This window comes from Lutra lutra, chromosome 4, assembly GCF_902655055.1.
Source record: "Lutra lutra chromosome 4, mLutLut1.2, whole genome shotgun sequence".
Classification (NCBI taxonomy): domain Eukaryota; kingdom Metazoa; phylum Chordata; class Mammalia; order Carnivora; family Mustelidae; genus Lutra; species Lutra lutra.
The window spans coordinates 155918895-155934810 of NC_062281.1; the positions used below are offsets into that span (position 1 = coordinate 155918895).

At 40.2% G+C, this 15916-nt stretch overlaps 1 protein-coding gene across 1 annotated transcript in view; it reads left to right on the forward strand.

Moving 5' to 3' along the window:
* Positions 1 to 987: 987 nt before the first annotated feature.
* Positions 988 to 15916, forward strand: part of TXNDC12 (thioredoxin domain containing 12) — a 32449-nt gene continuing 17520 nt past the window's right edge. Inside the window, exon 1 of the mRNA XM_047725422.1 lies at positions 988 to 1219. Coding sequence (XP_047581378.1) covers positions 1123 to 1219 — 97 coding nt within the window. The 5' untranslated portion in view covers positions 988 to 1122. The remainder of the gene's footprint in view (positions 1220 to 15916) is intronic.

The window sequence follows — 15916 nt, forward strand, 5'->3', positions numbered from 1 at the left end:
CTGAGAATCCCATTGTGTCTGTGCCTACAAATTTGTAGAGATTCTAATAAAAAAGAGAAAAAGAGGTGTGTATTTTTGTTTGGGTGTGTACTTTTGTCACGTATCTTTCACTAAGCATTAACTCCGCACTGTCGGACTCAACTAGTGCGGACTCATTAGTATGGAGACTCAGCCAGTCACTGAGCGAGGAGACGGGAAATTTTGACCTGTGTGTTGTTTAAAAAACAAAACAAAACAAAACAAAACAAAACAAAACTGAGAAAGAAATAATTAACCCAGAAAGTTTAAAAACAACTAGACAAGCATATTTAACCAGAAAAGCTTTACGCTTTAAATGCCTGCAGTGACTTTTGTCCTGGTTCCCCGAAGAGCTAGGTCAGTTTTGCAATAAGAGATCCGAAGTTCGGTTTTTTCGGAGCTTGCATCAGTTGGTTGCATCATCCCTGAGTGGAAGAACTGCGGCTGCAAGGAAAAATAAGTCCAGCGCTGCTACTCCAGCAAGAAGAGGGCATTCTTGTTAAGGCTCAAGACCAGGCACTGCAGAACAGGTTTGCCAGGTCTCGTGGCCCGGGCAGGAGCTTAAGAATGAAATCCGGTTGTCTAGTCTTTTTTTTTATTTGCAGAGCAAGAAAGAGGAGGCCAATGGCAACGCGCCCACTGTTGGGAACTGCTGACTTCACCGATCAGTAATTAGCTCTGTGAATATTAAGTGCAGCGGTTCTTGGGGGGAGGGGCTCGCTTGCAGGCCGACGCAACCAGCAACGGTTCTCCCGAGCCCTCTTCCCATACCCCACCCCCGCTATCTCCTCCACCTTTTCCCTCCCGGTCTTCCGACCGAACACCCAGAATCGAGGGGAAGCAGCTTGCGCTGGAGAGCAACTCCCACACCCTTCTACGTGATCTGCACCTTTAAACTTACTCCATCTCAAACCGGGCCCCGGAGGCACCACCCACATCCGTCTAACATCACTTCCTCCAGGGTTACGGAGGCGTGGGGAGGGGGGAGAATCTGGGAACGCGAGGGGTTGGGCTGAGCCGCACTTGGGGAACGGCGCGGACCTTCTGCTAGCACTCTGGCCGTCTTCCGTCTGCTCAGCCCAGTGGCCCCGCGCATCTACTTCCATGGAGCTGCGGTCTCATCTCGGGGCCACCTGTTTGCTGGGCTTCAGTTTCCTGCTTCTCGTCACCTCTTCTGATGGACATATTGGGCTTGGAAAGGGTCAGACCAACTTCTTATCTTAATCTTTACTCATACTGGGCCCAGCCCAGTATAACCCTCTTGTGCTAACACGATTCTCCTCCCGTTCTATCTCTTCGGCCACTTCAGGTTTCTTTCTATTCTCCCTAACCGCTCCTAGATTTGAGGATTTCTTGAGGGTAGGGAATAGCGGGTCTGGGGAATGTTGAGATGAAGGAGTTGTGCTGGAAGCCTCCCTAAATTCTTGGGTTGGGAGTAAGGAATGACCCTTCAATTAGGGAAAGCATGTTTAAGAGTCCAGCATACGTCCGTAGCACTTGGTAAGTCCTCAGGAACATTCAGTCACTTCTTCTGGAAGAAATAGGGCCTCTGGACACCTGCATATACAGAGATCTTTCCTTGGCTCTGAGATCCCCACACTTACCTCTTCCCTGAAGAGTTGGGTTATTGCCTCCTCTGTACAGGTCTTGGGGAGACTGGGCCTTACATACTAGGAAGGTGTGACTGGTATATAAAGAAAGGCCAGATGAAGGGTAGAAGTTCTGTTGTTAGAGGGTAACTAACAATTGTCCTTGGTGTGCTTCAGTCAATGTATTTGGAGAAACTGTATTTTTTTGAGGACGGAGGGAACAGTGGTTATGAATGGGGGATGGGAGATGTGACCCCCTACTCCATCCCCTTCCCTACATCTTTTTGAAGCTCAGGGTTTGTGCTTTTGCTAAGTGGAAGAGTGGTAGCATGGATTCCCTTCTCCCTCCTTTTTTTGTATGGACCTTACTGGATGGAACGATTCTGATGCAGTCCTGCTGTTTTAAAATTCTTCTATATCCTCCCTATTTGCATATTTATTGGTAGGTGATGAATTGGGTGGACATTCAGTGTACCTGAATACGGTCACTCCAGCAAATAATTAATTTTTGAACCCCTGCTGTATTCCAGGCACTGCCCTAGGCACTAAGGATATAGCAGTGGACAGGACGGATAAGGTTCCTGTTCTCACAAAGTTTATATTCAAGTGAGAGATACAGAGAGTGGACACATGAACAAGAACAAATTAAGAAGCAAGGTAATTTCTGCTAGGGATAAGTGCCATGAAGAAAATGAAACCGTGATGGAGTAGGATGGCTGGGGAGGTTGAGGGAGCCAGCATTACATGAGCTAGAAGCCAAAGAAGGCTTCTCTGAGAAGGTGATAGGTAGGTTTCCATCTCAGCGATGAAACCGCTTGGTGAATTCTACTGGGCCAGAATGTTTTCAATACTGACAATCCCATTTTAAAACAGATTACTGTATATTTAGCACAAAATTGTAAGTACCAAGGGAGACAGAATATGGTGTTAGGAATGTGAGTGTAGATTTGAGTTTTATTTCATTCTGCTATTGACCATGTGAGAGGCTTAGGACAAGTTGCTTAACCTTTCAAAGCTCAGTTCTTCGTCTGCAAAATGGGCATAATAATAACTACCTCGGATACTCAGCAAATAATTTATGACTGTTAGGTGTAGGCAGTATCTTGGAGTCACCTATTTAGTATCTTTATTCCTTGTTAGACATTAAGTCATGTGTGGTGGTTCCAGTTGCCATTGCTGCATAATAAACTACACCCAAATTTAGTGGTATAAGGATATCATTTTATTATGCTCATGATTCTATGGGCCAGGAATTCAAACAAGGCATGGTGGGAAAGGTATGTCCCTTGGTTCTGTGTCTGGGGCCTCAGCTGAGCAGGTTATTTCTCCCTGTGGTCTTTCTTCAGGGGTTAGGTGTGGGCTTCCTCGCGGAATGACAGCTGTATTCTGAGAGGGTCCGCCCCAAGAGAACAAAGAGGAAATGCGTTGCATTTTTGTCATCTAGCCTTACAAAGTCACATAGCATCGCTTCTACTGTAAGGACATGTTCAAGAGGAAGGACCCCCATGGAAGGAATGTTGAGGTAACTTTGTAAGAAAAAGCACGTGGAGTGAGAGATATTATTGCAAGTATAATCTGCCACAGTAAGCCGGGACCATTTGTGTCTCATTCATGCTCAGGAAGAGTTGTCAGAAGAAGAAATGAATGGTACCTGAGAGGGGTACCTGAGAGAGGATCATTGAGATCCCTGTCTTTTTTCAGCTTATAGTCTGAAGATTGTCAGACAAGTAAGCAAGCAATTGCATAGACTGTGTATGTACTGGGAGCAGGGGAATACCGGGTAACTGTAGGAGGTGGGGGGTGGGGGACTTGAGGCAGGAGGGCTGTGTTGTGAGGATTAAGTGAAAAAAATGATAGGCACTTAATATCATGTTACAAACGTAGGAAGTATTTAGTTAGTATTATTACGCCCTCCCAAGGGAGAGTATTTATTTGTTCTGAAAGGAATTAATAATTTTTCAAACTTTTGGTTTTTTGTGTCTCTTGGGTATTTCTTTGGAAATAAATTATAGCCCACCTACCCCACCTCCCCAAAATATGTTAGCTGAAGCAGTGTTCCTGAAAATCTTGATAGTTAAGATTTATTCCCAAATGTTTTCAGAAGATGGCCTGTTGGTTTGCAGAGAGGAGAGACTAAAAGACCCTACTTTTTCATTAAGAACAGGAAGTATGGTGGTGTGCTGTGAGCACTGGATGGGAATCAGGAGGCCTGCTTTTTAATGCTGGTCAGACCAGGTAGCCAGCTCTGGTCTTCCCTGGGGACTCTTTACTGAATGAGAGTATTGAACTATATATATAATTCCAAAGAGTCCTTCCAGCTCTAACGTAATGTTCTCAAATACAGTTGACTCTTGAGCAATACAGGGGTTAGGCGTGCTGATCCCCCCACACCCCATATTCAATCAGCATATAACGCCTCCAAAACTTTACTGGTAGCTTTCTGTTGACCAGAAGCCTTACCAATAACATAATCAATAACATATTTTTTTTAAAGATTTTTTTTTTTTTTTATTCATTTGACAGACAGAGATCTCTAGTAGGTGGAGAGGTAGGCAAAGAGAGAGAGGAGGAAGCAGGCTTCCCGCTGAGCAGAGAGCCTGATGTGGGGCTCCATCCCAGGATCCTGGGATCATGACCTGAGCCAAAGGCAGAGGCTTTAACCCACTGAGCCACCCAGGCGCCCCTCAATAACACATATTTTTATGTTATATGTATTATATTCTGTTTTTATATAATAAAGTAGCCTAGAGAAAAGAAAATTAAGAAAATCATAAGGAAGAGAAAATATATTTATAGTACTGTACTGTAAAAAAAAATCCTTGTATAAGTAGATTCATGCAGTTCAAACTCATGCTGTTAAGGGTCAACTATAATTTTGTTGTTCTCTGTGTCATAAAAATTTGGAATATGTCACCAATGGGGGAGTTGTAATGACTAACATTTTTTGTACATTCACTATATTCCAGGCACTGTACTGTGCATTTTTCATGTTTTGACTGGTTTAATCCTCATGATAACCCTCTAAGATGGGTAATACTTTTTCTCATCATCCTCATTTCACAGATGAAGAACCTAAAATGGGGTAAGGAGGGGGCGGTCACACAGCCAGTAAATGGACTCTCTGGGATAGAAATCCCAGAGATTGTGCTTTCAACCAGTACACCGTTCCTGCCTCTGACTGCAGAAACTCCTTTGAAGACTTCACAGGAGAAATGAGAAGGCTGTTAATGGGGGCCGTTTATGTGCTCTCCAGCCTGAAACAGAGATCGATGACTTTGTCAAGTCTCTGGAATAAAAATTTGGCACATGAGAAGTATTCACCTTCCACACTGTGCACAGTCACAATAACCTTATGGGATAATTTGTTAGTCATATTTTGCATTTGTGAAAATAGTCAGAGGATGGAACTAGGCTTCCAGTCTAGGTCTGCTCCACTGCAGAGGGACTCTCCTTTCTTAGCCACTGTGTTATTCTACCTCCCAGGTACAGTGTTGCTTGTTTTAGAGGCTTGGCTGCCAGCTCTGGCACTTGACCTTTTGTTTCGTCAGCTTGGGAAGGAGTGGGTAATACTTTTCTGATGTCTTTAACTTACATTTATGAAAACAATTTTAAGATGAAGGACTTCGGAATTCTGATGTAAATGCTGTGTTTAGAAGTGGTCCCTTTCCCCTCCCTCCCTCCCTCAAAAATTAATGTTTTAGGGGAAGGGCAACTGGATGTGGGAGCCTTTAGCTTTGCAGATAGTCGCGTAAAGTAAGTGGCTGTGCATGTGACACTTGAGGAAATTGGACTGTCTTCCAGTGCTCCATGTTGGCATGTATGTATGCATGGGTGTTGTCAGAGAAGTAGGTGATTTTTTTTTTTTTTTTTAAGATTTTACTTATTTATTTGACAGGGAGAGAGAGAGCACAAGCTGGGGGAGCAGCAGGCAGGAGCAGGCTCCCTGTGAGCAAGGAGCCTCATGTGGGACTTAGTCCCTGGATCCTGGGATTATGACCTGGGCTGAAAGCAGATGCTTAACTGACTGAGCCACCCAAGCAACCGAAGTAGATGATTTTAGTAACAAGGTTGACACTCCACCCCTTCAAGTTATTTTGAAAGGAAAACAAAAGCACCTGGTTTTCTAGATCTGAAGCTGGTGTTTTCATTCTTTTTTTTTTTTTAAGATTATTTATTTATTTATTTGACAGAGAGAGAGAGAGCGATCACAGGTAGGCAGAGAGGCAGGCAAAGAGAGAGGGGGGGAAGCAGGCTCCCCGCTGAGCAGAGAGCCCGATGTGGGGTTCGATCCCAGAACCCTGGGATCATGACCTGAGCCGAAGGCAGAGGCTTTAACCCACTGAGCCACCCAGGCGCTCCTGGTGTTTTCATTCTTTGTTGGGGAGGCCATATTCTATTCATTTGATCATTTAACCTTTGCTAAAGAGGCAGTATACTAGTGTGTGGTTAAAGTACAGACTCTAGAACCTTATCACCTAGGTTCTAATCCTAGCTCTGCCATTTATTGGCAGTGTAACCTTGGGCAAGCTGTTTAACTTCAGCTTCCATATCTGTAAAATGGGGATAATTAGAGTTTCTACCTCATAAATTTATTGTGAAGGTAAGATAATATATGTAAAAGCATAGAGAACAGTACCTGGCATATAATGAATGCTGTATGAATGTTAGTCATTATTAATATTATTGTTGTTATCATTGTATTATTGTGATTATCACAAAGTAAACATTCAAAAAATGATAGTGGTGATTACCACTATTATGAAAAATTCCAATGTACTTTAAAAATATTATTATTTATATTTGATTAATTAAAATATAATGTATTATTAGTTTCAGAGGTAGAGTTCAGTGATTCATCAGTCTTATATAATACCCAGTGTTCATTACCTCACATGCCCTCCTTAATGTCCGTCACCTAGTTACCCCACCCTCCTAACCCCTCTCCTAACCAGCAACCCTCAGTTTGTTTCCTATGATTAAGAGTCTTTTATGATTTGTCTCCCTCTTGTTTTGTTTTATTTTTTCCTCTCTTCCCCTATGATCCTCTGTTTTGTTTCTTAAATTCCACATATGAGTGAGATCATATGATAAATGTCTTTCTCTGATTGATTTATTTTGCTTAGCGTAATACTCTCTAGTTCCATCCATGTCATTGCAAATGGCAAGATTTCATTTTTTGATGGCTGAGTAGTATTCCATTGTGTGTGTACATATATATATATAGATAGATCGATTACACCACATCTTCTTTTTTTAAAATTTTTTATTAACATATAATGTAAACCCCAGGGGTACAGGTCTGTGAATCGCCAGGTTTACACACTTCACAGCTTTCACCATAGCACATACCCTCCCCAATGTCCATCACCTAGCCACCCTATCCCTACCCTCCCACCCCCCAGCAACGCTCAGTCTGTTTCGCGAGATTAAGAGTCTCTTATGGTTTGTCTCCCTCCCGATCCCATCTTGTTTCATTTTTTCCTTCCCTACCCCCTGCCCTGCCTCTCAAATTCCTCATATCAGAGAGATCATATGATAATTGTCTTTCTCTGCTTGACTACTTTCACTTAGTATATTACCCTGTTGTTCCATCCATGTCTGCAAAAGTTAAGATTTTGTTTTTTTTTATGGCTGCAGAGTATTCCATTGTATATATATATACCACATCTTCTTTATCCATTCATCTGTTGATGGACATCTAGGCTCTTTCCGTAGTTGGACATTGCTACTATAAACAGGCGCAGGTGCCCTTTTGGATCACTATATTTATATATTTGGGGTAAAAACCCAATAGTGCAATTGCTTGGTTGTAGAGTAGCTCTATTTTTTACTTTTTGAGGAACCTCCATACTGTTTTCCAGAGTGGCTGCACCAGTTAGCATTCCCACCAACAGTGTAGGAGGGTTCCCCTTTCTCTGCATCCTCACCCAACATCTGGTTTCCTGAGTTGTTAATTTTAGCCATTCTGACTGGTGTGAGGTGGTATCTATCTCATTGTGGTTTTGATTTGTATTTCCCCAATGCCTAGTGATATGGAGTATTTTTTCATGTTGGCCATTTGGATGTCTTTGCAGAAATATCTGTTCATGTCTTCTGCCCATTTCTTGATTAGATAATTTATTCTTTGGGTGTTTAGTTTGATAAATTCTTTATAGATTTTGGATACTAGCTCTTTATCTGATATGTCATTTGCAAATATCTGCTCCCATTGTGTCAGTTGTCTTTTGATTTTGTCAACTGTTTCCTTTGCTGTGTAAAAAGCTTTTTATCTTGATGAAGTCCCAGTAGTTCATTTTTGCCTTTGTTTCCCCTTGCCTTTGGAGATGTTTCTAGCAAGAAGTTGCTGTGGCCAAGGTTGAAGAGGTTGCTGCCTGTGTTCTACTCAAGGATTTTGATGGATTCCTGTCTCACATTTAGGTCTTTCATCCATTTTGAATCTATTTTTGTGTGTGGTATAAGAAAAATGGTGCAGTTTCATTCTTCTGCATGTGGCTGTCCAGTTTTCCAACACCATTTGTTGAAGAGACTATCTTTTTCCATTGAATTTTCTTTCCTACTTTGTCGAAGATTAGTTGACCATAGAGTTGAGAGTCCATTTCTGGGTTCTCTATTCTGTTTCATGGGTCTATGTGTCTGTTTTTGTGCCAGTACCATACTGTTTTGAGCTTATAGCACTGTAGTAGAGCTTGAAGTCCAGAATTGTGATGCCACCAGCTTTGGTTTTCTTTTTTTTTTTTTTTTTAAGATTTTATTTATTTATTTGACAGAGAGAAATCACAAGTAAGCAGAGAGGCAGGCAGAGAGAGAGGAGGAGGCAGGCTCCCTGCTGAGCAGAAAGCCCGATGTGGGGCTCGAACCCAGGACCTGGGATCATGACCTGAGCCGAAGGCAGCGGCTTAACCCACTGAGCCACCCAGGCGCCCCTACAGCTTTGGTTTTCTTTTTTAACCTTCCTTTGGCTATTTGGGGTCTTTTTGGTTCCTACAAAGTTTAGGATTATTTGTTCCAGCTATGGAAAAAGTTGATAGTATTTTGATAGGGATTGCATTGAATGTGTAGATTGCTGTAGGTAGCGTAGACATTTTAACAATATTTCTTCTTCCAATCTGTGAGCATGGAACATTTTAACATTTCTTTGTGTCTTCCTTAATATCTTTCATGAGTATTCTCTAGTTTTCTGAGTACAGATCCTTTGCCTCTTTGGTTAGGTTTATTCCTAGGTATCTTGTGGTTTTTGGTGCAGTTGGTACAGATTAACTTCTTAATTTCTCTTTTTTCTGTCTCATTGCTAATGTATAGAAATGCAGCTGATTTTTTTTCTTTAAGATTTTATTTATTTATTTGACAGATCACAAGTAGTCAGAGAGGCAGGCAGCAAGAGGAGAAGGGAAGCAGGCTCCCCGCTGAGCAGAGAGCCTGATTCGGGGCTCGATCCCAGGACCCTGGGATCATGACCCGAGCTGAAGGCAGAGGCTTTAACCCACTGAGCCACCCAGGTGCCCCGAAATGTAGCTGATTTCTGTGTATTGATTTTATATCCTGCCACTTTGCCAAATTCCTGTATGATTTCTAGCAATTTTGGGGTGGTGTCTTTTTAGGGTTTTCCACAGAGTATCATGTCATCTACAAAGAGTGAGAGTTTGGCTTCTTTGCCAGTTCAGATGCCTTTTATTTCTTTTTGTTGTCTGATTGCTGAGGCTAGGACTTCTAGTACTATGTTGAAAAACAGTGGTGAGAGTGGACATCCCTGTTGTGTTCCTGACCTTAGGGAAAAAGCTCTCAGTTTTTCTCCATTGAGAATGATATTCACTGTGGGCTTTTCATATGGCTTTTATGATATTTTATCCCTCTATCCTTATTCTGTGAAGAGTTTTAATCAAAAAAGCCTGCTATTCTTTGTCATATGTGTTTTCCGCATCTTTTGAGAGGATCATATGGTTCTTGTCCTCTATTTTATTTATGTAGTGTATCACATTGCTTGATTTGCAGATGTTGAACCACCCTTGCAGCCCAGGAGTAAATCCCACTTGGTTATGGTGAATAATCCTTTTAACGTATTGTTGGATCCTGGGGTGCCTGGGTGGCTTAGTTTGGTTAAGCATCTGCCTTTGGCTCAGGCCAGGACCAGCCCCCGCTTTAGGCTCTCTGCTCAATGGAGAGCCTGCTTCTTCCTCTGCTGCTCCTTTCCTGTGTGCACACTCTCTCTCCCCTCTGTGTCAATAAATAAATAAAACGTTTTTAAAAAATTACTGTTGGATCCTACTGGCTGATAGCTTGGTGAGAATTTTTGCATCCATGTTCATCAGGGATCCATAATTCTCCTTTTTGGTGGGGTCTCCGGTTTTAGGATCAAGGTAATCCTGGCCTCATAGAAAGAGTTTGGAAGTTTTCCTTCCATTTCTATTTTCTGAAACAGCTTCAAGAAGATAGGTATTGATTCTTCTTTAAATGTTTGGTAGAATTCCCCTGGAAAGCCATCTGGTCCTGGACTCTTGTTTGTTGGGAGATTTTTTATTACTGCTTCAATTTCCTTGCTGGTTATGGGTCTGTTCAGGTTTGCTATTTGTTCCTGGTTCAGTTTTGGTAAATGTAAACTACCAAAGTACCAGATTGCCTAATTTGTTGGCATATAGTTGTTCATAATATGTTCTTATAATTGATTGTATTTCTTCGGTGTTGGTTGTGATCTCTCCTCTTTCATTCATGACTTTATTTATTTGGGTCCTTTCTCTTTTCTTTTTGATTGCCAGGGATTTATTGACCTTATTAATTCTTTCAAAGAACCAGCTCTTAGTTTTTTTGATCTGTTCTGCTGTTCTTTTGGTTTCTATTTCATTGATTTCTGCTTTAATCTTTATTATTTCTCTTCTGCTGGGTTTAGGCTTTATTTGCTGTTCTTTCTCCAGGTCCTTTAGGTATAAAGTTAGCTTGTGTATTTGGGATTTTTCTAATTTTTTGAGACAGTCTTGTATTGCAGTGTACTTCCATCTTAGCATTGCCTTTGCTGTATCCCAGAGGTTTTGAACCAATGTGTTTTCATTCTCATTAGTTTCCTCAAATTTTAAAAATTCTTTAATTTCCTCATTCACCCATTTGTTCTTTAGCAGGATCCTCTTTAACCTCCAAGTGTTTGAGTTCCTTCCAAATTTCCTCCTGTGATTGAGTTCAAGTTTCAGAGCACTGTGATCTGAAAATATGCAGAGAATAATCTCAATCTTTTGTTATCAGTTGAGACCTGGTTTGTGACCCAGTATGTGATCTATTCTGGAGAATGTTCTATGTGCACTTGAGAAGAATGAGTATTCTGTTGTTTTAGGATGGAATGTTCTGAATATATCTGTGAAGTCCATCTGGTCCAGTGTGTCATTCAAAGCCCTTGTTTTCTGGTTGATCTTCTGGTTAGATGATTTGTCCGTTGCTGTGAATGGGGTGTTGGAAGTCCCCTACTATTAATGTATTATTATCAATGTGTTTCTTTACTTTGGTTATTAATTGGTTTTTATAATTGGCTGCTCCCACGTTGGGGGCATAACTATTCAAAATTGTTAGATCTTCTTGTTGGATAGACCTTTTAAGTATGATATAGTGTCCCTCTACATCTCTTACTACAGTTTTTCATTTAAAATCTAGTTTGTCTGACATGAGGATTGCTACCCCAGCTTTCTTTTGAGGTCCATTGCCATGATAAATGGTTTCCACCCCCTCACTTTAAATCTGAAGGTGCCTTTGGGTCTAAAAATGAGTCTCTTGCATACAGCATATAAATGGGTCCTTCTTTTTTATCCAATCTGAATACCCTGTGTCTTTTGATTGGGGCATTTAGGCCTATTTACATTCAGAGTAACTTGAAAGATATGAATTTAATGCCATTATATTTCCTGTAAAGTATAACAAGTATCCTGTTACTGTAGATTGTCTCTGTTCTTTTCTGGTCTGTGTTACTTTTGGGCTCTCTCTTCACTTAAGGGATCCCTTTTAATATTTCTTGCAGGGCTGGTTTAGTGATCACAAATTCTTTTAGTTTCTGTTTGTCCTGGAAACTTTTTATCTCTCCTTCTATTTTGAATGACATCATTACTGGATAAAGTATTCTTGGCTCATATTTTTCTCATTCAGCATCCTGAATATATCCTGCCAGTCCTTCCTGGTCTGCCAGGTCTCTGTGGTTTGGCCTACTGCTGGTCGAATGTTTCTACCCTTGTAGGTTATGGACCTCTTGTCCCGAGCTGCTTTCAGGATTTTCTCTTTGTCTCTGAGATTTGCAAGTTTCACTATTATATGTTAGGGTGTTGACCTATTTTTTTTTTTTTTTTAATTTTTGAGGGGGTTTCTCTGTGCCTTCTGGACTTGCATGCCTGTTTCCTGCCACAGATTAGGGAAGTTCTCTGCTATAATTAGTTTCCAGTATGCCCCCCTCTCACTTTCCTATTCTAGGATCCCAATTATTCTAATATTTTTTAGCTTTATAGTATCACTTATCTCACAAATTCTCCCCTCAGGATCCAGTAATTGTTTATCTCTCTCTCACCTTCTTTACTCTCCATCATTTGGTCTACTATATCACTAATTCTCTCTTCTGCCTCATATCTTAGTAGTTAGAACTTCCATTTTTTTTTATTGCATCTCATTAAAAGCCTTCTTGATTTTGACTTTTTGTGATTTTAGTTCTTTATTTCTCAAGAAAGAGATTCTTTAATGTCTTTTATGGTTTTTTCAAGCCCAAATGGTATCTTTATTTTTTTTTTAAAGATTATTTATTTATTTGACAGAAAGACAGAGATCACAAGTAGGCAGAGAGGCAGGTAGAGAGAGAGGAGGAAGCAGGCTCCCTGCTGAACAGAGAGCCCGATGTGGGGCTCAATCCCAGGACCCTGGGACCATGACCTGAAGGCAGAGACTTTAACCCACTGAGCCACCCAGTCACCCCGAGCCCAACTTTATAATCGTCATTCTGAACTCTAGTTCTGACATCTTACTAATGTCCATACTGATTAGGTCCCTAGCAGTTAGTACTGCCTCTTGTTCTCTCTTTTTAGGTAAGTTTTTCCATCTTGTCATCCTGTCCAGAGTAGAATAGATGAACAAGAAAACAAAATACTAAAATGGCAACAACAAACCTAGAGAAGTATACACCAAACAAATCAGAAGAGACACAAAATCAAAAAAAAATAAAAAAAATAAAAAGAGACTATAATCAGACAGATGAACAGAACAGAGCAATATACTGGATCCTGTGTGTATTTTGGTCTTTTTGTTAGAGAACTAGATCCCCAAATTGTAAAGAAAGAAAAACTTATGTATGTACAAACATAAAATTAAATATAGTGGAAGAATAGAATGTAACTGTAAAAATGAAAATTAAAGGACACACACACACACAAAGGAATAGAAACAGACAGATGAACAGAACAGAGCAATACACTATATCCTGAGTGTATTTTTGGTCTGTTTGTTGGAAGAAACTACATCCCAAAATTGTAAAGGAAGAAAAACTTCTATATATACAAAAATAAAATGAAATACAATGAAAGGATAGACTTTAAGTGCAAAAATGAAAATTAATAAAGATTTTTAAAAAGAGTTGATAAAATAAGATACTGGTTGAAAAAGGAAAGAGAACCAAAAAATTAAAATTGAAAGACTAAAGAATCATGGGGGTGGGAACTGAGAGATATATTTATATTTATATATATATATATATATATATATATAAATATAAATATATACATATATATATATATGTATAAAATACTATTTTCCTTTCATCCTGGAGTTTTGCATCTGTGTGGTTGTTAAAGTTGGTCTTAGCCAGATGTTCTTGCTAATCTTCTGGGGGAGGGGCTTGTTGCACTGACTTTCAGATGTCTTTTCCCCGATGGAACTGCAGGTCCTTTCCAGGTGAATTGTTTCAAACTATACCTCTAGGCTTACTCTTAGGGATAATGCAGTAGGGCAGCTATGCACATGTTGGATCACTGGGAAAACATGTTAATTAGTAATCAGGAGACCTAAATTTTGGTTGTGGCTTACTATGTAGTTTTTGGGTAGCCTTTTCTTTTTTCTAGGCCTTCCTAATATGAGAGGATTGCACTAATCTCTAAGTTTGTGCTTCCTAATAAAGTAGAGCTAGCCACATGTCACTCCTAAGTTTTAAATTAATTAAAATTATAAATTCATCTCTAAAATTGTGTTAGCCACATTTCAGGTATTCAGTAGCTACTTGTGGCTAGTGGCTATCTTGAGTAGTGTAGGTATAGAACATTTTCATCACTGTAGAAAGTTCTATTGAATGGTGCTTGAACAGGGTGTCTTTTAGTAAAACCTCCTATGACTTTTAGCTCTGTCAGCTAGCTTCTTAGTAGCTCAGATGTATGGAGAAATTTAATTTTACCTGATACTAATTAGCTGCCTGACTTTCTCTTGGGTGACATTTGCCCATACATAGTTTCAATCACTTACTTTGAACTTTTTCAAGTTCCTGTTTTAGATGCTCTTACATTGTGCTTGCCTTCAGCAGCACATATACTAGGTGCTCTTACATTATAGGGTAGTTTTTTGTTTGGTTTTGTTTTTAACTAAATTCTGACAATTTCTTTTAACTTTAACTGAATAAGTTAAATAAATAAACAAAGTTTAGTCTACTTATTTTTATGTGATTATTAACAGAGCTGGTCTCTTAAAAAAGATTTTATTTATTTATTTATCTATTTAAGAGAGCGCACTAGGGCTGGGGGAGGAGCAGAGGGAGAGGGACAAGCAGACTTTGCTCTGAGTGTGCAGGTCTGACACAGGGCTCCATCTCACAACCCTGAGATCATGACCTGAACTGAAATCAAGAGTTGGACACTTAACCGATTGAGCCACCCAGGCACCCTGACAGAGCTGGTCTTATTTCTTTCACCATTTGCACTGGCATTTTTTACAAGCTTGTGCCTTTTTTCTTCCCTTTTCTTAGGGGTTGAGTATTTTATTGTTCTTTTTTGTTTTATCTCCATTATTAGTTTGAAAGTTGGCACTCTAGTTCTGTTCTTTTGGTGGTTATCTTTTTTTTTAAGATTTTATTTATTTGACAGAGAGAGTGACACAGTGAGAGAGGAAACACAAGCAGGGGGAGTGGGAGAGGGAAAGCAGGCTTCCTGTGGAGCAGGGAGCCTGACGCGGGGCTCGATCCCAGGACCCCAGGATCATGACCTGAGCTGAAGACAGCCGCTTAACAACTGAGCCACCCAGGCCTCTTAGGTGGTTATTTTTGAAATTTTACTTGCATACTTACAAAATCTAACATTAATATCTTAACCCTCCAATGGTAAGAGGGTCTTAAAACATTTCAACTTAAGTTATCTCCTCTTTACTTACAAGCAGGTATTCAGGGCTTTACTTTTGTCTTTTAACTCTACAAATTGACCATTAGCATTCTTTTTATAGATAATATTTAGATTTATCTACATGTTTGTCAGTGTATTTGCTCACTATTCCTTGTTACCTAGATTTTCTTCTGGAATCATTTTCTTCCTGAAATATGCCCTTTATTCATTCTTTTAGTTTCTCTGTTTCTTCCCTCCAAGGGGATTATTTCATATTTCTCTCTGTCTTGGGAAGTATTTCCCAGTACTTCCTCTACAGTCTTTGCTCTCACCAGGTGACCATGCTTCCTACATAACAGAAAACAGAAGCAGTTGGAAGAGGACTTTCAAAAATTGTCATAACTACATCTACGCACCTTCTAGCACAACCCTGAGATCATGACCTGAGCCAAATTCAAGAGTCTGATGCTCAACTGACTGAGCCACTGAGGTGCTCCTGAAACCCCAACTAGCTTTCTTTGTCTACTCAATACCTCTTGGCCTCTTCACATTTTCTATCTTCTTATCTCTCTGTGCTGTAGTCTGGATAACTTTGATTTATCTCTCCACTTGTCTCTAATTTGCTCTTTCAACCTATCCATTGAATTTAGTTTTTAAAATAATTTTTTAAAAGTTTATTTATTTTATTTTATTTATTTTTTTTAAAGATTTTATTTATTTATTTGACAGAGAGATAGATCACAAGTAGGCAGAGAGAGAGGAGGAAGCAGGCTCCCCGCTGAGCAGAGAGCCCGACGCGGGCCTCGATCCTAGGACGCTGGGACCATGACCTGAGCCGAAGGCAGAGGCTTTAACCCACTGAGCCACCCAGGCACCCAAAGTTTATTTATTTTAAAAAAAGTTTAATATTTTAAATCTCTATACCCCACATGGGGCTCAAACTCAACCCCGAGATTAAGAATCGCTCAATCTTCCAACTGAGTCAGCCAGGCACCCCTCCATCGA